This window comes from Terrapene carolina, unplaced genomic scaffold (genome assembly GCF_002925995.2).
Source record: "Terrapene carolina triunguis isolate 2854851 unplaced genomic scaffold, T_m_triunguis-2.0 Scaffold62, whole genome shotgun sequence".
In the NCBI taxonomy this organism is placed as follows: Eukaryota; Metazoa; Chordata; order Testudines; family Emydidae; genus Terrapene; species Terrapene triunguis.
This window is the reverse complement of record NW_020664413.1, coordinates 30469377-30491672: the sequence shown is the minus strand read 5'-3', so window position 1 is coordinate 30491672 and position 22296 is coordinate 30469377. Positions and strand designations below refer to the sequence as shown.

The window sequence follows — 22296 nt, the reverse complement described above, 5'->3', positions numbered from 1 at the left end:
GTATAATGCTATACCAATAAATTATATATATGTAGTAAAAGCAGGATTAAATATACCATTTATTAATTTAAAAAAGCTTACTCACCCACAGAACATCTTCATCTGGAAATGTCAGAGCTATTGGTGTAGTGCCACTAGTTACTCAGTGCCACTGGAGTGTCCAAATCAAATCCTGAAAAAACATTGTTGTGACAAGTCTTTTCTTTTTCCCCCCTCAATATTCTCTGTAAGTCCCTTTGAACTTCTACACCACTCCTCCCTCATCATGCATATGAAGAGTCTCATTGTTGAGCTCTGCATTATTTATAAATAATGCCTTCTGGGTGTTCTGTTTTCTTTCCATATATTGTACCATAAGCATTGAGGTTATTGCTTTATATGCAAATTAGATAGTTTAAACGATTGTTTTGTATAGCATTTGGGCATACGCGATAACAGCCAAATTCTGCCTGTATTGCAAATACACGACTGACATTTATTAGAAAGTGTAGATGGCTTCGGATATTTCTCTCTTTTGCATTATTCAAAATATTTCATGAGAATTCTTCACGGAAATGTGAATTAGGATATCTTATTCTGACAAAAATTTTATCTTGACCTTTTTAAAGATTTGAACAAGCTTTTATCAACAGTATGATTCGTAGCATGGTGGAAACTGATAACACCTATTTTTGGATAGCCCTACAAGACCTTAACAATACAGGAGAATACTTCTGGCTAACTACAGAGGGGAAGAATCAGCCTGTGAGCTATACAAACTGGAACAAGCATCAGCCAAGTGAGTAATATATTGTAGTGATAAATGGCAATTTCTCATTAAATTCTAATATCTCCCACTATATTCTTGAGCCAGGATTACTTTTGCCACCCTTTTTACATAGCCAACATCACTTTTCTTCCCTCATTCTGCCCAAGATATGTGTAGGATTAGGCTCACTTTGGATCAGACTGTAATTTTACAGTCTGCCCTGAGGAAGTGATGGCACATAACGGCATCTCCCCATGAGCAACATACTCCCCACTGTGCACCCAGCCAGGTAATCTGTCCAGCTACGAAGGGGGGGGAGGGGGGGAGGTACAGCCAGGGGACCTCCCACAGTCAGCCTCCTCCCAGCCCATTTGCTCACAGCCAGCAGTATCAGGCAAGTAACCTCTGCTTCCTGCTCCCCTGTATGACTGAGTAAAGGCTATAATAATGTAGCCCTTTATTTCCAGTCTCAACCAATCCATGGAGTCTCAGGGTCATGGCACAATCATACTCACTCCAGAATGAGTTCTCAGTGCTATCGTATTGTTGATCGAAGAGTAAAATCTACAGTTGTGTCATCGTTTAACGGACGGTCCAATAAAAGATTTTACCTCAGCCACCTTGTCTCACTAAATATTGAGTTTATTAGGAAAAATGGTTTAAATCTATTTAATTTGATACCTTTGGGCACCTCATAAAAAGATGACCATTGCTAATTCATAAAACTATGTCCTGGTTGGGCACAGAATGTTTTGTCCTGATGCTGAATACTCTTGTTTTCCTTGCCTTAGGCCATTCTGGAGGTTGTGTTGTTGTTCGCAGAGGGCAGCCTCTTGGTTACTGGGAGGTGAAAAACTGTAAAAGCTTCAAAGCTATGTCATTGTGTAAACAAAAAATTGAATCATATGAAGAAAACGAGCCTAATTTTGAAGAACCTTTGGATATATGTTATCCTGGATGGGAATCAGAATCTAATCTGCTCAACTGCTATAAGGTAAAAAAGGGTTACCTAAATCTCTTGATTTGTGTCAGGTTTTTACCTACTGTTCCAGACAACATTGTTTAAAGAGAGAAAATTCTTCATTTAAACTTAAAATTCTAAATTTTCTAAAAGAATCCAAGACTCCTTGTTGCACTTGATCTTTTCTCCATTGGACTGGGACTGCAAACTTATCAATACCATTTTATACAGCATTTCAAAGTTAATGAAAGCCAAGGTAAGATTAGTGTCAGAAACAGACCGAGCAATATGTCTTTTATTGCAAGGGCAAATCGCACTTCCTTAAAAAAAAAAAATTATATTAGCCACCCAAAATCAATTTTGTTCTCACATTTGTGGTGGTACTTATTTTATATGCAGGTATTTCACAATGAGAAAGTCCTGATGAAAAGAACATGGGATGAAGCAGAAGCATTATGCCAAGATCTTGGAGCACATCTTGCCAGCTTTACCCATGTCTATGAAGAGGATTTTTTGAACACGTTTTTAAACAAAATGTTTGATCGGTAAACATGTATTTATAAATTTTAATATCACCAAAGATTTTTTTAAACAAAGAGAACTCTCTGTGCCTCTACATCCTCATTAACAGTGGCCAATAACTGACTTAAATCTCCCTCGCTGACTGAAGTGAAGTTGAAAATGAATTTGTTCTTCCAAAAGAAGCACAATAGCAAAATTCTAATGTAATTCCTTTTAAAGACCAGCTTTATCTGTGCCAGGGCTGGAACAAGTCTTACCATAGTCCACTATTTTTCATCATGCTCAAACCCTCCATGATAGGGTGGTCTGTTTATTAATCCTAATGATTTTTAAAGGGTCTGTTGCTGCTCCCATTGACGTCCATTGATTTGAATGGGAGTAAGACCAGGCCCTAAATTTGGAATCTTTCGATAACAAAATACATCGAAAAAGCAGAAGATGTGGTCAGATGGCATTTTATTGAGCAATGCATACCCAAGAGATTTTACTCAGTGTTGTCCTCATAATCTTAATGCATGTGATTGTATCTTTCGGTTGTTGCTAGCTCCCGGCTACTGAAACAGCCTATTAAACCAAATGAATTACTCCTCTATCCTAAGTGGCTAGAGATTGTGCATTTTTTTGGTGAAAGTTCTGATTTCAGTCTCGCAGTATGCAGCCACAATTTGCTATATTTTTATGTCAAGATGTGCTCTGTGTGGCCCAGATCCTTATCAATACTAAGTAATAGTTTACTCTGTGAATATTCATTAAAGTCATTGTAACCACATGAGTAACTTCTCACCAGAAGGAAAAGGGGCTTCGCCATCTGACCCATCTTTACATTGCCATCTTTAAATAGATAACTTGGTATTTTTTAATCAGAGAAACAGAAATTATTTTATTGATGCCAGCAACTCTGCAGAACATTCCTAAGAACTCTAATAAATACATCACAATTTGACATATCTCAATTACCAGAATTTGCTATGGATATGCAGGCTATTTATACATTTTAAAAAGGCTTTATGAAGCTAGACAAGACAAACATATCAGCAATGTTCTTCAGCTGTTTTCTTTTTTGTCTGTCACAGGGCTGAAGAAAGACAATTCTGGATTGGATTTAACAAAAGAAACCCCTTGTCTGGAGGAACATGGGAGTGGTCTGATGGAACTCCTGTAAATACTCATATGCTATATATTCTAAGGACCTATTAAATTATTTCTGATCATGAGACCACAATTTAAAAACAAACGTTCCAAATAACTGTATGGCCAGACAAAATGGACTCTTCCTTCACACTTCACTAACCGTAATCTGCTTTTGAATTAACAGATTTAGTCACATCTCTTGTGCCACATCTTAAATTGTGGCAAGTTTTGACTTTGGCACACACAGTGTGGGAATATTATTTGAAATGCTACATGGCATTCAAAAGTACTAAAGCATTTCAAGGGCATGAAGAGACTCCCAATAAAAAATATAATCCTTAGAATTGTATCCAGAAACATATTACAGCAAAAGCACTCTCTATACTAACGATGAAAATAAGTGCAGAACATAAATACAAAATGCAAATCATGCAACACTTTGAACACAGAGGAAAAATGACATTAGACGTGGGGCAGCTCCTGTCAGGAATGGCAAAAAGTTACTGTTTAATGCTACTCAGTTAGCTATATGAAAAAGGGTTTGAAAATGAGCAAGGAGTACTGAATAGGGCCTGGGAAGAGAGTAGCTGTGGACCCCATTTTAAGAGTTCTTCACCATACTTCAGGTACCCCAAGTTTATTAGTTTTCTAATGGTGCAACGTATACATTTCAAAACACTTACGTTTAATTTTGTATTAAAACTTTTAAACATCTTAACTGGGAATCTCAGTAAGGGCTGAGGAAAGCATTGGTCTCTTGCAGGTTATATCTGCATTTTTACAGAGCATATATGTTGAAGATGATTCTAGAAATTGTGCTGCATACAAAGTAAATAGAACAATCCTACCATTGCATTGCAATGGGAAGCGTGAATGGATATGCAAAATACCAAAAGGTAAGAGTTGTTAAGCTATATTTTAATTTACGTATGCTACTTATAATTAGTCATTATGTTATAATGAATCATAGAATATCAGAATTGGAAGGGACCTCAGGAGGTCATCTAGTCCAACCCCCCGCTCAAAGGAGGACCAATCCCCAGACAGATTTTTGCCCCAGATCGCTAAATGGTCCCCTCAAGGATTGAGCTCACAACCCTGGCCAATGCTCAAACCACTGAGCAATCCCTTCTCCCCCAAAGAGACAGGGGAAATGTTTCTGGGCCATAGAATGCTCTTACTCCATGCCAGAACTCTGTGTTGATGTCAATGGGAGTTCTGCTGCATAGAATGAAAGCAGGACTGTAGTACCCTTAGATTTTGGATTGAGATTGGTGTTCCATTTGCTGAATGGCCTTTAATATGCACATCGTTTAGAAATGACCTATACTGATGAGCAGTATGTGGTAATGAATGTTTAGCTGAAAATCTAGAACAAGTGCCTTACCTTGTTGCTGAAAAATGTCATGTTAGTTTAAAAACTACATGCCCAATATTTATTTTATTCCCTCTTGAATTTTCTACCTGACCAACAAAAGAAGTAATATAATTTTTTTTGTTAAATTCTACTATATGATTGGTGTGTGAAATATTGTTTCTTAATTATTATTTCTTTACAGGTGTTAAGCCAAAGAGTCCACAGTGGTACATAAATGGTATGAAAAAGCATGTTTTAGTTTTCACATCTTGAAAAGCTATTATGTGGAATTATATATTTAAGCTATAAGTAAAAATAATTAATAAAAGTTAAACTCCCATTAGGTAACGTTGTAAGAATTATTGATCTCATTGCTTCTATAAGGCCCAATTTTGCCACTCTTAAGGCTGATCTTCACTCGGGGAGATCAACGCTGCTGCAATTGATGCAGCAGGAATTGATTTAACGGGTCCTCACTAGACCTGCTAAATCAACAGCAGCGCGTTCTCCAGTCGACCCCGGTATGCCAGCTCTCCATGAAGAGTAAAGGAAGTTGACCAGAGAGCGTCTCCCGTCGATGTAGCGCAGTGAAGACACTGGGGTAAGTCGACCTAAGCTATGTCGACTCCAGCTACATTATTCACATAGCTGAAGTAGCATAACTTAGGTCGACTTACCCCCATAGTGAAGACAAGCCCCTAGTAATAGTGGGAGTACTCAAGTAAGATACTATTCAACTAAAGATATCAGAATCTAGCCAAGAGCAGATGGTGTAGGAATTTGGTATCCTCTGAGACTCATTAAAATCAATGTGCCAAATTCTGCCTTTGCTTATATGCCATGCAGCCCCACTAATATCATTGGAGTTGCATGGGGTATGATTCAGGCCAGAATTTGGCTTAGTATCTCTGTCAGTTTATAATATATGATAGATCAAAGTTAATGAGAGGTTTTTTTATAATGGAATCTTTGTCCTGTGATATATAGTATATTCAGATAGACGTTTTGTTAGTTGCAAAGAATTTTCCATGTAAGAATCGAAAGGAAGTCTTAAACCTTTTGCAACACATTTAAATCTTTTGCTTCTATTTTAGAACCACCATGGTCTTATTATCAAGGAGCAGAATACCTCTTTCATATTAGTGCCTCAGAGTGGACCATCTTTGAGTTCATCTGTGGTTGGCTTCGTGGTGAAATAGTCACAATACAATCCTCTAATGAACAAGAATTTATTCACAGTAGAATAAAACAGGTAACAAGACAAACCTTTGCAAAATTAAATGTCAGTACCAATAACATCTCTTGGAATTTCTGGTTTTCAGTTACCTTTTATAAAAAGTTGAGTCATATTATTTTAGAAACAATTCTGCTTATATTATTACTATTATCTTTACCTCTTACTTTATCATTATAAAGGACCATCTTGCTGTATGTTAGTAACCTTTTGGGCCGGGGGGCAGTGGTAGTTGCAGTGGTCTGAGCCAATCAAGAGACAGGTCAGCTTGCTGCGTAAGTGTCAAGAGAAACAAAAAACAGCTCCTTACTCCAAAGTTGTGGAAGTGCTTGGGAAGTGTTGAGTTCATGTAAAGGAGCTTCCCACACTGCATGCACTGTACCTATTTTATCATAAGCTTCTCCCTCTTTGTTCCACTCATCCCTCTGTGTCTGTGCAGGCCATAGGAGTTGTTGCAGCATCATTGAGTCCAAATTTGCCATCATGGTTCCTAGCTCACTCACAGACTGGGGCTATGGATGCAGTTGCATAAGGCCAGATTTGGTCTTATACAGTTGCACAACAATGCTCTCTTGTCATATAGTAAATTGTAGCTGGCCTTTGGGTAATGATACTGGAGAACATATTGAGGGCTTATCTACACAGTGTGGCAATGCACTGTATGGGGGAGTGACTTCTAAAGTGCATTAAGGTTTTTCACATTAATTGATAGAGACTGCTGGTGCTCCCTAAAGGTTCTCTAGTGTGTTTTAATGTAGTACTATTTCAAACAGCACTACTCTAAAGTGCACCAGCAGAATTTACATGGACCGATTAATGTCCAACATTAATGTGGGATGGATATATCTTTCTGCAGCTCAGCATCTCTTTCAGTTCTGGTATGTATGGGCTATTCTCCTGTCTGCAATTTTGGGGGCATTTCAATCCTGTAATACAGCCCTTGCTGGTTACGTCCCTTACTCTGGATTGCATCCATATCTTCTGTCTCAGCAGTTCAGTGGTGGTTCCCTTTGCTCCCAAGCATTTCTTTTCCAGCTTTAATTTTAATTGTTTTTTGGGAAGTAATGAGCAACCTTCCTCCCGTTCCCCTGAGCAATGTTGTGGTCTCAGTCACAGCCTCCCTACCAGACTTTTCTGCTCCTCCTCAGGCATGTCAGAGTTGCCCAGAACTCACCAGGCTAAATCAGAGTCGTATTCCCATATGTGAGGCAGCATTTATAGGTTCTCCAGAGGGTGAATTATGACCTGCCTGTTCACAGCCAACCACCCTCGCTCTGCCAGAGCACAGGGCCTTAGAGTTGGACTGGCATGTCGGGTTCCCCACCCTGAGGAGCTGCGACTCTAATGCAGAAAAGCCCAATGTACAGATGCAGAACATGTCAGGGAGAGAATCCAAGACAAGGGGAATGCCAGTCAGCCAGCTTTGGGGGCAAGTCCCAGCACAGACCTGGGCCATAAGGAAAAAACCCTTAAGGGGCACCATGTCATTCCCGCCTTCTCACACACACCCCCAACCCCCAGATAACGAAGTGCGTCCTAAGCTCCTTGGGGAAAGAGGCAGGCTTCTACACAGCTCCCCTTCTTCCCAACAGCAAATCCAAGGACTCTAGCAATGAGACCTCATCTCCCAGGCACGGTGCCACATTTGGCTACACCTCGCAAGACAGTCACTCCAAACAAATCCTGTGCTCATCCAAATTCACAGGTGCTCCCCTGTTTGTGGGAAAATTGGAGTGTGGTGGATGGTGCGTCCAAACCAAAACCATCCCTCTCCTCCCCACACAGTCACTATCCTGTCTGCTAGATGAGTTGGCAACTTTAACAGGAACCTCATTGTGTGTTCCATTTTGACAAGGTGCTGGTAAGGACCCCAGAATCTTTCTTGCCAAAGGTGAACTCATCTTCTCATGTCTCAAAGGAGATGATTCATCATTCTGTCCAAAACCATAGCCTCCTACAGAAAAGCTGTGGGGTAATATGGATGGTTCATAAATCACTAAGGATCTATATCAAATGTAATGAATCAACAAGAAGACTGGGCTTCTTGTTCAAGTCCTTTCATCCAAAGTGCCAAGGGCTCTTGCTACTGAAATGATCCCTGGACTGATGGATCAGGTTATGCATTGTAGAGGCATAGAAGACATCAGGTTCATCTGTTGCTGGTGAAGTCAAGCACCTTTCATGAGGTTTATGATGACTTGCATGAGCAGAAAGAATCTGTGTTTTCGTTGCAGAGATCTACAGGGCAGCAGCATGGTTCTCTGTTAACACCTCTGTTGGATACTATAAGGTGGATTTTCTATCCTCTTCAGAGGCCTCCTTTGGCCAGAAGGTGCTACATGCCACTTTAGCAATTAATTTTGGGAAGTAATTTCCATATCTCATTTGACTTTATTATTCCTCCCTATTTCTGTTCACTGCTTGTTGTTTCTCATACATCTCATGAGAAACACTGGGCTGCAGAATGGGCAATTTCATACTCGATAATTTCCTTTCTGATAGCAGCGTCTTCCACAACTCTACCTTCCCTGAATGGCTTTTTACCCAAGGAGCGAAATTTAATTTTTATATCTACAATTTGTAGGCCTGTTAGCCTCTTATACATGGTTTACTGGTTGGCATTGGAGCTATTGTTGTTAATCATATTCTATAAGGCTTTTATACAGCTTGGAATGAATCATGTGATGGCAAGCTGGAGAAGGGGACCTGACCAGCTGGGGTTGTTATAGCAGCATTGAACTGCACCCAGAAACTGCAGACAGCAGGGCAATAGCTCGTATGTATAAGAACTGAGGGAGATGCTGCTAGCAGACAGGAAATTATCAGGTAAGAAATTTCTCCTGAATGCTTTGAAGTCCTCTTCTTAAGCATACATCTCTAAAGAGGTAATTGAAGGGCTGTAGTTACTCCTCAGCAGTGCTGAGCAGGAATCGGTAATGCACAAGCTTCCCACTCATTAAGCAGCTCCAAAGCTGGCTGCTTTAGCCCTTGCACAACAGATCAACTTTTCCTATGAATAGGCCAGTCCAGGGTGTCACTCCCAACTCCCATTCTTTAGAATGCTGCATACGATTTCTTCTGAATTAGAGCCCTTTGTTACTAAGGTAATTTGTATGAAAACCGGATTTTTGCTTCTAAATTATCATAATTCTCATTTGTATATGAAATCAGAATCTCCATAGCAATCGTGATGATGTAATAAGCAGATTATTATTATTATTTTACATGGAAGAAATAGCTGCAGAAATAGATGAATTCCCAAGAAACAAAGAGCCTGTTTTCATTTAAATGTCCTTAGTAATAAAGAATGAAGGAAGAAAAAAAAAAACACATAATAGCTATGATTCTGGTGCCTTAGTCAGAGCAATACTACACTCTGCAGCACTAATTTAAAAGATCACCAACTATTGCTGAGCCAAAAAGATATCAAGCTGTAATTGTTTACTGTCTACTTTTACTGTCAGCATGTAAAGTCCTCTCTGCTTTTACCTTAAAAAGTAAAACAAACACTTAAGCAGATTGTTTCTTAATGCAATGGGATTTTTTTAAGCTTTCAATGATTTACTAGCCTGTTTTCATCTGTAGTAGACAGTGAGAATTTTCACGCAAAATATATTGAAAATGAATTTAAACAGGGATAGGTTGTAATGAAAGAACATCTTATCCTTGTATACGTTGTACAGCAGATGTTTCAATCACCAGGTCTATTGCTTCTTATTATAGTTTATGCTCTGTTGAGATTATAACTTGGTTTTACTTAAAATATATATTTTATTCATGAAGTATATATAACGCTTACAAAATATTTTTCTGACTTAAAATCATTTTTAAAATGGTAAATCAAAATGATTATATGAAGATGATTTTACTTAACCACTTTTTAAAATAACATTTTTTCATTTTAAAAACAAATAGTGGATATTTATTAATGGGTTGTCAAAAGAATAAGACAAGTTTTAAAGTCATGTTGCATGTAATACTGACTTTACCAGTATATCCTTCAAGGATCTAGGTAAAAAGAGGATTTACAATTTTGTGTTTACAAAAAAAGAGGCAGATTCTGCTCTCAAGTCTAATTAAATTATTAATGTAAATTTAATGTATATAAATAATCTAGAGTAACTCAACTTAATTCACTGGTTTTATGTCGGATTATGAGCATGATCCCATGTGGTATTGATTGCCCTCAGTTCATATTTACTTCAGCAGGAGTCAAGATTGCTCAGCATCTCACAAGAGGCACTCAGCTCCTTGGAGGATCGGGTAATACTTGCCAATCAGGCCTTGTCTGCACTGGGGAAACATCAAATTGTTAAAACCAGCTGGAGCTGCAGGCAGCAGAACTATTCCTGTAACTGGTTTAGTTAAACCTCAGTTATAAAAACAGTTCTGGCCATCAGAGTCTTGTCTACACCGAAGCTCCAACTAGTTTTAAAGCCCAGTATAGCCAAGTGTTCTTGAGCTATAGTAGCTTCTACATGAAATACTGGACTTAATCCTGTTTTCTTCAGAGTGAATTGGAAGTTTTACCATTGACTTCAGTGGTAGCAGGAGCATGGGCAACTATAATTAAAGTTGTAAACCGTTTGAATGGAATTAATGTGGTCCTTGCACTGATCACAATCAGGCATGAGAAACTTTTTTGAAGGTATTTCAAGGTGTGACAAGGAGAATTGAAATTCCACATGTCTCAACACATCCCTGAAACTACAAGGCCTGGGCTGAATGTTAGCCAGCACCCGCGGCACTCCCAGAGCACTCCCGGCCCAAGTTTTAGTTAGGGGTATATAGTACAAGTCACGGACAGGTCACGGGCTGTGAATTTTTGTTTACTGCCCGTGACCTGTCCATGACTTTTACTACAAATACCTGTGACTAAAATGTAGCCTTATCTATAAACACTCAACAATCATGTCATCCCAGAAGTGGTCCCCACCCACAGTTCGGGGAGAGACATGTTGGCAGGGCAGTGAGTAGAAGCTTACATTGTTGCTGTCTGTATTGTATCTGTTCTCTGGATTAAAAGGAACACCTCACTCACTCTAAAATCTGTAATGTAGAACTGTAATAATAAAGCCGTTAAAAATGTGATGTAACCAACTTGCAAACTTTAATGACTGTTTAACATTATTTTAATACTAAAAGGGAATGTTTGCATTTTAAAAGTTAAATTACCCGTTTTTTAAAAAAAAAATATCTTAAGTAAACAAAACAAGTTCAGGTTCAGACCTGTGTAGCAATTTTCAGGTCACAGCACAGTTTTACCAACAAGCTATAAATCCCTAAAATTGGCAATTTATCCTCTGTAAATCGGAGATCCAAATGCAAACTCAGGGCCAAATCTCGCTGTCCTTGCATGAATAGTCTCCGTGAAGTAAATGGGTCTACTCGTATAAATTAAGGCAAACAGGATTTGGACTGGATGTTGCCCCCGTTGACCTTGGTGGGAGTAGGACTGGGTCTTAGGTGTTGTTTATGCTTTACTAGGAGAACTATATGTAATTAAACACTGGTAAAAAAAAAAAAATTCTTACAGCTATCAAAAAATGACATACGCTGGTGGATTGGATTGCACTCTGAAGTATCTAGTGATGGATTTCGGTAAGAATGTACTAAAGTGTGCTTGAGATTTTTGCTTTGTTTTGTCGGGGTTTTTTTGTTTTTGTTTTTTAAATTGAAATATCTTGTTTACAAGTTGCCCTTCAGTTTGTCAAAATAAGACTGTGTTTTATGACTGCATGGGGTGTCAAGGATCCACTTAGGTCATTGGGGGCGGGCTGTAATTCAGAATTTATTACTGTTTTTTCCCATTTTAACAGTATTTCTACTGAAAGGGCTATGATGGATATAACACAACAATGTGAATAGGGGTTTTTGTGAGCTAATTAAGGGACGTTTTCTATCCTCTATCTGTTTGGTGGCATTTATTAACGTAGTGGCAATTTGAGGGGTGGAAAAAAGAAGAGAATGTCACTAAATGTTTAATAAAAACAACAAGGAGTCCGGTGGCACCTTAAAGACTAACAGATTTATTTGGGCATAAATATTTATTTTTTCATGGGTAAAAAACCCACTTCTTCAGATTCATGGAGTGAAAATTACAGATGCAGGCATTATTATACTGACACATGAAGACTAAATGTTTAATGTTTCTATGCAGGTGGAGAGATGGGTCACCATTAGTATATGAGAACTGGAATGAAGGAAAAGAAAGATCTGTGCGCACACAAGGTGAAAGATGTGGCTTCATTTCATCACAGACAGGTCAATATTACATTTCCTTTTGTTGCATTAATCAAAAACTAATCGTTTTATGGGCCTAAAGGGGTTATTGCACATTTTATTGCTAAATTAGATTGAGGTTTATATTTCTGTAGAACATGCAAAATAACCCACAATCTATTTTTTTTTTTTTCCAGTAAGTGAACTCTAGATCAGGGGAGGGCAAACTACGGTCCGCGGGCCAGATCCGTCTCGTCAGGGTTTTCAGTCCAGCCCGCAGGATTGCAAGCCCTGTGGCACAGCGGGGCTAAGGCAGCCTCCTTGCCTGCTCTGACCCCATGCCGCTCCCAGAAGCAGCCGGCACCACATCCTTGCGGCCCCTGGGGGGGGCGGGGCAGAGGGCTCCGTGCGCTGCACTCACCGGCAGGCACCACCCCCCGCAGCTCCCGTTGGCCGGGAACAGGGAACCAATGGGAGCTTCGGGAGTGGTACCCACAGGCCTAAGCCCCCTAATCCCCTACGTTGAGCCCCTTGCCGTATCCCTCCTGCACCCCACCCCCCTGCCCTGAGCCCACTCCTGAACACCACATCCCCTCCTGCACCCCAACCCCCTGCCCTGAGCTCCTTCCTGCACACCGAACCCCTCCTGCACTCAAACCCCCTGCCCTGAGCTCCTTCTTGCACACCGCACCCCCTCCCATATCCCACACTCCCTTCTGCACCCCAACCCCCTGCCCCAGCCCTACATTCATGGCCCTGCATACAATTTTCCCACCCAGATGTGGGCCAAAAAGTTTGCCCATCCCTGCTCTAGATAGTGACACTCTTATTTGGAACAAAGCCATAGCAAAATAACCTGAAAATATTCCCAGAGACTGACTCAAAGCATCTAAAACAAACATTAAAAGTTCCAAATTTTTAATATCAAAATTATAAATAATCCAGTCATACAATGAATCTTCAGTGCATATTAGAAATTTTTCTTGCACAGCAGTAAAACTAATGCACTGCCAGTTTTCAGCCAGTTGTTCATCCCAAATGAGTTGGATTGATTTAGTAATGGTTTTTAATACTTTTGTAAACTGTAGTTATGCCAACACAAAACTTTACTAACTCAGTGCTCTAGCTTGGTTTTGGTTCTTTAGCCAATTTGCTTAAGGATTGTTGGCACAATGTTTTGTTATTCCCTTGTCAGCTCCTTGCATCATTAGCTGGATCTATATTTTTGCTACTGTTATCAAAATTATAGTGTTGCCAACTCAGAATTTTATCATGAATCTTGTGATATTGGATGTTTTTCTTAAAGCCCCAGCTTCTGATGTCATTTGGTAACATAAGAGTCTCAGCTTTGGGGGTTTTTTATTAAATTAAATTAACTTTCTATCCCTTGTGGCAATGGAGAAAAGCTAAAAATTGTAACTAGGTGATCCCTAGGCTCAAAAAGCAGAAGTCAAATTTTAAAAAGAACCTAAAATGTATTATTTTTAATAATCTCATGATTTTTTGGGATCTTACTTATAATTTTGGGGGTTGGCAATACTGTAAGTTCCAGGTGTCAACCAAAAGGATGTTTGCTGTTTGTCAAAATAGATTCAGTGTTGAGAGTAGGCTGAGTGGCAAAGTTGTGTAGTTTTGTTACCTTGTAAGAAGCAGTGTTTTGAAGTGACGATGAGAACAACCAAAGGTGAAATATGTAGGCAAGTGGGGTTACTATTTACCGGAGGGGCACATGGATTGCATCAACTATGGTAGTATCCGCTGCTCCATCATGGAGTAACCAAGGTACTGCTGTGTTTTGAGAGAGAGCATGGCTGTCCTCATGGCCAAAAATGAAGATGTTTAGTAGAGCTTGCAAGAAAGAGAACAGATGAAATCAGACAAAACAGGACTCTTAGGCTGAGTTTGAAATGAGACCCTGTGATTATTTACTCTTTTTTTATTTTCTAGTATGGGTCATCACAGCACCTCTGAGCATCAGCACCTCTATGTTGTATAATTCTCAGCAATAAATTGCCACTAGAGGGTTGCACACTTCATTGCTCATGTAATTCAAGTTGTGTGTTATCCAACTTACGTGTAAATGTAGGTGAGGGTGAAGGGGTGAGACTGGCCAGAGAGTGGGCAAGGAGCTTGTGGGGGGGAGGGGCATAGCAAGGGGGTGAAAGGAGCAATTTGCCTGCCTGAAGGTGGGGGCTGGCTGGCCAGATTGGCAGGGGTGGGGGGGAAGGGCAAGAGGCCCGGCTTGGGGAACTGGCCAAGGTGGGAGCAAGGGCCCCAGAATGGTGTACAGCTCAATCTACATAAGCAAGGAAATGTGTATCCCTCAAGTAAGCTTCTGTCTGTGATATTTGTAGACAGCAGCAGAGAGCGACAGGGAGCTTCCTCTACCTCCAGCACCAAATGGGCAGTCTGTGGGTTTGTTTTTAGTGAAAATCAAACTTTTCTGGTTTTCCAATTTTGGAATTTGGGAATTAACCAGATGCAGTTTTCAAAAGTCATTGTGTTATACAGATTTGAGCTGGTTTAAAAATTTCCATTGATAGTTTTGTTGAAATTGAAATGGTTAGCAGAAACATGTTGATTCTGACAAATTTTCAACAGAAATAAGTCTAAATGTTTCACTTTGATAGTGCTGAAATATTTTTGTTTTGATTCCTTTTGTTCATATTATATTAAAATATTTAAATAGTATATTTAATATGAATATATATTTAATATTTTAATATAATATAAAAACTAAATGAATTAAAATGATAGAAACAAAACACTTCAGCTCTATTGAAATAAAATATTTCAAAATGATCCCAAATCAATTTTTTTCTGAATTTTCATTTCACAGCAAATCTCAAAATTTCAGCTTTTTGTTCCAGTTCAGAATGAAAACAAAATTGAAAATGTCAGTATTTCCAGCGGAATGTAAATTCCAGTTCTTGGCCACCTCTAATATAGAAAGACATACAGAGAAATACCATTGAGTTGAATGTAGAGCCTTGTGTCATTTGGCCAATAAATTTATAGCAATGTTAACAATAACATCTGAAAAATAGTAATTTTTAGTCGTCAAATTGATGTACATAGCAACTTTTTTAACATGAATGTAACAACATAATTTCTATAATTATTTTTCACAGGACTCTGGGGTGATGAAAACTGTACCATTTCTCTTCCTTCTATTTGTAAGCGTAAAATTGTATGGATAATAGAGAGAGAAATTCTAAAAAACCAGAACCAGCAAGGAGTATGTCCCAAAGGATGGCTGTACTTTGGATTCAAGGTAAAAAAATATATATTTTTGTTTATTCAAAGCCCATTACAAATGTATGATAGTGAGTGGACTATTAAGGATGTTACAAATTATTGAAGATACTGTTTTCCCTTTTGACAACAGGCTTTTTAGGCATATAAATATAGGCCCCAATTCTGCAAATGATTATGCTGACCAGTACTTCTATACACAAGTAGTCCCATTTAAGTTATAGAATGTTTTGACTTTGTTGAGTAAAATGAGAGTGCTTGTGTGTGAAGTTACTCGTGTTTTTGTGTCACGTGTATTCAGTGTCTGCAGGATTGGGGCCTTAGCCTGTTCCATACCCCAATTAAGACATACGCACTAAAGAAGGCTTTTATTGCCTAGGAATGTGATTCCAATATGACAAGAAGACTGTGTGCTAAATGGAGCCCTGTATTTTTCCTTCAGAAATTGTCACATTCCTATACATGTTGTTACAATAATGTTCAGAAAAGATTATAAACCTAAGTCTATTCACACACTAGAGTTGCAGTGATAAAATTTTCTTTCGGTTTATATTAAACCTGTGTATTCTGTAACCCTGGGACAGACAGGTAGCCAGAGTCATCCCTGGTTAAACTCCACTGACTTCGGGGGTAAATTTGGCCCAAGGAACATTTCACCTTTAAACTGGTTTGAATCCAGCCCTGATCGGTTGTGACTGAAAATTAATACCAAGAATGTAGAAGAGATGTGTTTATGCAAATAAATGTTTACTTTTCAGTGACCTGTTTGAATTGATTTGATGGCTTCAGCCCAGTTCCTGGTGGGCAGTTGTCCACATCACAGTATTCATGACCCAGCTGATCTTGATTTTTCACTCTTGTTGACAGTTTTGGCAGAGAGGCCTAGATACTGAAAGAGCATGGACTCTGCCCTGCCCTGTCTCCCTTTGAAATGATTGTCATTCTTGCTTAGGGTTCAAACACAATGGCAGGCCATTGCCACCTATTCTGTGGGTAATCAGAAGACTATAGTCTTCAGGACTGTCAATACAGCACCTTTAACAATCACCAAACTCATTTTAAAATGTAAAAAAATTAAACATTTTTTGCTTTTGGGAATAGTGCTTTTTGATACAAATTCCAAAGGATCCAGACCATCTGACGAACTGGTATTCTGCCCAAACTTTCTGCAGTGAACAGGATGGGTCACTAGCTTCTATTGAAAATGAAGTAGAACAAGGTACTTTACTGACCATACTGTATTGCATTATAATAAAGATGACACTTTATTTTATTAGTAAAGTAAAGCATAATCTTAATTACAGGACTGGGAATTAAGAACACTCACATTCCAAACCTGGCTATGCTACTAACTCTCTCAAGTGATTTTGAACAATCTTTTTAAAATCTCCATTCCTCAGTTTCTCAAACTATGAAACAGGGATAATATTTCCTTGTGTTCCTCAAAAGTGTATTTTGAGGATTATTGTTTGCACAACACTTTGTGCTTACATACAAAGGTGATGCATGAATTAGAAATGCCAGAGATAGAGAGATACATTTTTAAAGATTGCTTTATAAAATTCCTATATTAGGAAAACAACATTATAATATTGTAAAATCTACCTAATTAAAAATAATGGTAATAATGATGAAAAGCTAGTATCCTTGTTACATGAATGTAGTGCATTGGGTCTTATCTGCACTATATTAGATTGTCTTTTTATAGACTCTATTTTGGACTGGTCAGAGTAACAAACACCTGTGCACTTGGCACTTTTTATATTCCCTGTTCAAAAAAGTCCCAGGTTAAAATTTGTCATGTGTGTAAAGGTTTTTTTAGTTGAACTAAAAATCTAGCCGTCAAGCTTTGTTACACAGTCTAATTTTTAACTACTATGGAGAAATGCATGTTCAGTGAAACAGTCATATCAAAAAACTAAAATTGTTCCAACTGCTGTGGGAACCTCTTCAACCCTAATTAGATAATGGTCTAGATCCTGACCCCACTGAAGTCAATCAGTACCAGGAAATTTAAGATTAGATGGAAATGAAATGCTGCTAGTGCTCTTTCCTTCTAATAAGGACAATACCTATGAAATGACATTGGCTAGTAATTAAGTTGGCTTACAATAACGTATGTGTTAAAATTCATGCTTTCTTTTTGCAGCTTTCGTAACAATGAATCTGTTTGGACAGAAGACTAGTGTTTGGATAGGTCTGCAGAGTGATGATTATGAAAAATGGGTGAATGAACATCCGAAGGTATATTCCAATTGGTCTCCAGTTGAAGTAGTTCATGTAAGTTTTATAAAATGTGTTTTGTGGGGAGGTGTTGTTTTGTACATAATAATAAATGATTTTTTAAAAGGATAGGGCCTGATTTTTGACAGGGGCTCAACCTGGGCTCACTTTTGCACATCCGAATAATGGGGGTTACAGTTTCATAGGTCCAATTAAATGTGGGCAAAAATGATCCTCTGTAGACATCTAGCTATTTGATTTACACCGCCAATGGGGTAGACGCACATATCGAATCATTTACTCCTACAGCTATTTACAGGCACAAAATTGGGGGCATAACAAGTGGTAATGAGTTTTTAAAATCTGCTCCAAAGAGACTGGGGAATCAAAATTATCATGAAGTATACTGTGCAGTGTATTGCTTTATGCATAGAGAAATATTTAGTTAGTTCTGATTTCACATTCTTTCAACTGAATTATGCAAAATTTTCATTATGATGTTTCAATTTTTAATTATGATGTTGTACATTGGAATGTTCATGTTTAGTGACTGTCAGCTGGTTAATCTTCTGCGTGCTTTCTCTTGTAATGATTTTTATTTTAATCAGTTAAGAGTTGGTTTTTAGGCAGTGTTTATTCATTATCATGATATATGTTTATTACAGGGTCAGAGATATAACAGTGCTAATATTCAAGAACAAGTTCCGTTGTGTACCTTGGTATCAAATAACCCTAATTTTCATTTTACGGGAAAATGGTACTTAGAAAGCTGTCAGAAAAATTATGGTTTTATCTGCCAAAAGACTCAAGGTAAGGATTTGTTTCTGTTTTACTCTCACCCCTCTCCATTGTTAATTAACTTACTCACTTTCTTCTCTCTCAGCTGTGGTATGTTGTATAAATTCTTTATAAACCGTGGAATGTAAATTACCTCTTACATGGTTTCATGTCAACAGCCTAAAACTACAAATTATCTGTAGCATTTTGGATAAATCAACATTGCTACATGAGCAATACCAAGAGTATTATCTTTGTTTTTTTCTTCTGGCTATACATTGCATATCTTAGATCATGGAGGGGAACAGGTATTTGGGGTGATGCATAACTTGGAGTAATGGTATGAAATTTAGACTAACCATCAGAAAAAACTACTGACAATGAGATTCAGCAGGAGACCTGTAAAACTGGATTATAGAAAACTTTAGGAAAAAGTACTGTAGAGAACAATCCACACAGACAGGAAGATAGACTAGAAGACCTAATATAGTTGGGTTTTTTCCATAGATTCCAAGGCCAGCAGGGACCATTGTAATCTTCTAGTCTGACCTTCTGTATAACGCAGGCGTAGAACTTCTGCAAAATAATTCCTAGAGTGTATCTTTTAGAAAAACATCCCATCTTGATTTAAATATTGGGACCCCCATTAGAAACACTGCCGTTTGATTCCCCATTTACAATTACTTTTTTGAGACCTATCATTTAGCCAGCTTTTAATCCATTTAATGTGTCCCATGTTATTTTTATTACAGAGACAAGGTGGCTGAGGTAATATCTTTTCTTGAACCAACTTCTCTTGTTGAAAGAGACAAACTTTAGAGCTACACATAGCTTTTCTCACTTGGGATGGGTCATTTAGTCATTTGTTCAGAGCTTCGTTTGTAGAAACGTTACTCCAGAGGGAAGAAGCAGGAATGAAGACAAAATGGAGATGATGCAGCTGCCCTTTATATTCTTTTGCCATGTGGCTTGTACTTCCTTTGTCCCAAACACAAGCTGCCCAGCACATAGCATGGATAAGCCTTAGAATTCTGTCCATACGGATACCAAATGCCTTGCTGACTCATGAAGTGTATTCCCAGGTTCCTTTCAATGGGTTCATTGTACAGTTGATTACCCTTGAAGGGCCATCGAACAGGCTAGGCACTGCTGATGCTAATCTGTCTGGGGACGTCACACAGAAACACAGCACAAGTTTGGAAATACAGATATACTTCACCATACAAAGGTGATACAAAAATATAAACAAGATGATCATACTTGGCAAATTATAACATTTTCGCTATTTTTATAGCTGCCTTCACTTCCCCTCTAAACATGTTGGTATTTTTCTACCAGTAGGGCCTTCTTCCTTGATTGTGGGGATCCAATAAAGAGTTCCTGAATAATTCCCAATTATCATTCACATTTTTCTGATTTTAAATTCTTCCTCCCAACTGATTTGGCTCATAAGTGTTTTCAGCTTTGTGCAATTGATCTTTTTTTCTCCTTCTCATCTGATTCTGTTACCGTTCTATCCATTTGCCAGAATCAGTGAGATACTGCATATGATATGTGATGCTCTTTACAGCTAATTTCTGAAGTCATCCCTTAGTCTTTGTACTGTTTGGATTAATCTTTGGCTCTGAGACTCATGCACAATTTTCTCTCCTTGAAAAGATAGACCTCACAGTTGGATATGTACATTACTCACTGTGCAAAATATGTATTTTTTACAATTCAAAACCAGGCTCTTATTAGCATGATAAGCAGATAAGCAAACCTTTGGATTATTCCAGCTCCTCAGTCCAGTGGGAGATCAAGGAGATCCCCATTAAACAGGTGTGTAATGAGACCCTCTAAGGTTACTCTCAAAACATCACTGTAAAACAGAATCACTGAGCTGGTGCATGTTTCTGTGTATATAGTGCTTTATGGGTACTTACCCTGGGATTGAGGCCCACTGGCATTAGTTCCCCTTTGAATTCTTGTTGAAATTCAAAGTTTGAGAGTCGAGAGAAAGCCTTCCTCTCTGTGTACTGAATCCATTCATTTTCCACACAAATTCAATCTTTGGCCTTGCTGTGATTTCAAACAAGAGTCGTGTGTGTGTTTGTGTTTGCTGTGTTGACATGGTCTCAGGGATGTTCCTAGAAGAACTAACAGATTTGGGGGTTTTACATTTGTTTTTAAGGATAGCCATTCTGCTTTGAGAACTGGTATTTTATTAAACATTGTCTGTTAAAGGAAAATGTTTGATACTGAAAATACTGGATATTTTGTCTTTTTCTTTCTGTTTGTTGCAGATACATCCAAACATGCCATAGATGCATCTGAGATGTATCCAGTACCAGATACTTTAGAATATGGAAACAGAACATATAAACTAATACATGGGAATCTGACTTGGTTTGCTGCTTTAAAAACCTGCATGGCAAATGGAACTGAATTGGTCAGCGTTACGGACCATTATCACCAAGCCTTCCTCACTGTCATTGTAAACAGACTAGGATACGCCCATTGGATTGGACTGTCTACCTCAGATGTACGTAATGGGGTCTGTGCATATGAATATGATATTGTAGATTAGTTTTTACACTAACAAGATAATAAGCTGGGGGGGGGGGAAGGAAATGCATATTCACTTGAAATTGGTGGATTTGTAAATGGAGATGAGCTTGCAGCAAAAACCTCAAGCTGAATACCCCTGTACTTGGGAGAAGTTTGGATCCTGAAGCAAAACCCAACTATGCAGCTAGGGCTTATCTATAGTTGTAACACAACATATAAGCTTCATTAAAGTAAATTGTGATCAGTGTGGTGTCAGCACTGCATGATGTGATGCTGGTATGATGCTAGAGTCCCAGCACTGAAAGGAAGCTTAAAGGCAGAAAGAAGAACATTCACAGGCAAAAAGCCTTTTGTAAGCTGACCACTGAAGTGGCTTTGTCTTCATTCTTGGTACACTTACGATCCAGATAACTACTTTATTCATGATCAGCTGCCACAGTGGTTCCGTTAGTACAGTAAAATCTTTTTTATCCAGTATGTTAAGGAAATGGGGGGTGCCAGTAAGTGAAAAATTCCAGTTAACTAAGAGGGAGGGAGTTGGGTTGCGGGGCTGGGAGTTGGGGCGCAGGCTCTGGGAGGGAGTTTGGATGTGGGAGGGGGCTTGGGGCGGGGGGTTGGGGAGTGGGAGTGGTTTCGGGGTGCCAGATCTGGGGGGCACTCACCTCAGGTGGCTCCCCACAAGCGGCAATCTGTCCCTGCTGTTTCTAGGCAGAGGCACAGCTAGGCGGTTCTGCACACTGCCCCCGCCCTGAGTGCTGGCTCCGCAGCTCCCATTGGCCAGGTACTGTAGTTTATGAGGCTCTTGCAGAATTACATAGTAATTGTCCTTGGGAATGTGTCTGTATCGTTTAGTTAGGAAGCTGCCTTGAGGAGGAAAAGCCAGATTTGCCAGCCCATGAAAAGGATATCAGCACAAAAGAAGAAGCCACTAATGTTACAGTAACACATAAAGAGAAATAATCCTAAATTTATTTTTGCAGAATGGGCTTAACTTTGAGTGGTCAGATGGTACCAAGTCTTTGTTTACCTTTTGGGGAGACGAGGAGTCACAGTCACTGGGCAGCTGTGTTTATATTGATATTAATGGGCAGTGGAAAAGTGCTAACTGTGAAAGACTTCTACAAGGAGCAGTTTGCCATGTGCCAACTGGTAAGTCATTGTTTCGTTTTATATTAAATCTCTGCAGCAACTAATTTAGTTTTACACATTGGCTATGGAAGTATGTGAACAGAAGTATGTTGGTTCACAGTTGAATACTGATTATTATAATATAAAATATATAAGTATTTAGGGCTAGAGTCACAAAAGGACATAAA

The 22296-nt window shown here is 38.8% G+C and overlaps 1 protein-coding gene across 1 annotated transcript in view; it reads left to right on the top strand.

The window, feature by feature from the left end:
- The window catches only part of PLA2R1 (phospholipase A2 receptor 1), a 73968-nt gene that overhangs the window by 42997 nt on the left and 8675 nt on the right, over positions 1-22296 (top strand). The window contains exons 11-25 of the mRNA XM_026647495.2: positions 609-778; positions 1540-1742; positions 2109-2254; positions 3305-3389; positions 4126-4258; positions 4922-4957; positions 5814-5971; positions 11490-11554; positions 12114-12217; positions 15307-15449; positions 16532-16649; positions 17580-17710; positions 18319-18463; positions 20716-20954; positions 21961-22129. Coding sequence (XP_026503280.1) covers positions 609-778; positions 1540-1742; positions 2109-2254; positions 3305-3389; positions 4126-4258; positions 4922-4957; positions 5814-5971; positions 11490-11554; positions 12114-12217; positions 15307-15449; positions 16532-16649; positions 17580-17710; positions 18319-18463; positions 20716-20954; positions 21961-22129 — 2045 coding nt within the window. The remainder of the gene's footprint in view (positions 1-608; positions 779-1539; positions 1743-2108; positions 2255-3304; positions 3390-4125; positions 4259-4921; positions 4958-5813; positions 5972-11489; positions 11555-12113; positions 12218-15306; positions 15450-16531; positions 16650-17579; positions 17711-18318; positions 18464-20715; positions 20955-21960; positions 22130-22296) is intronic.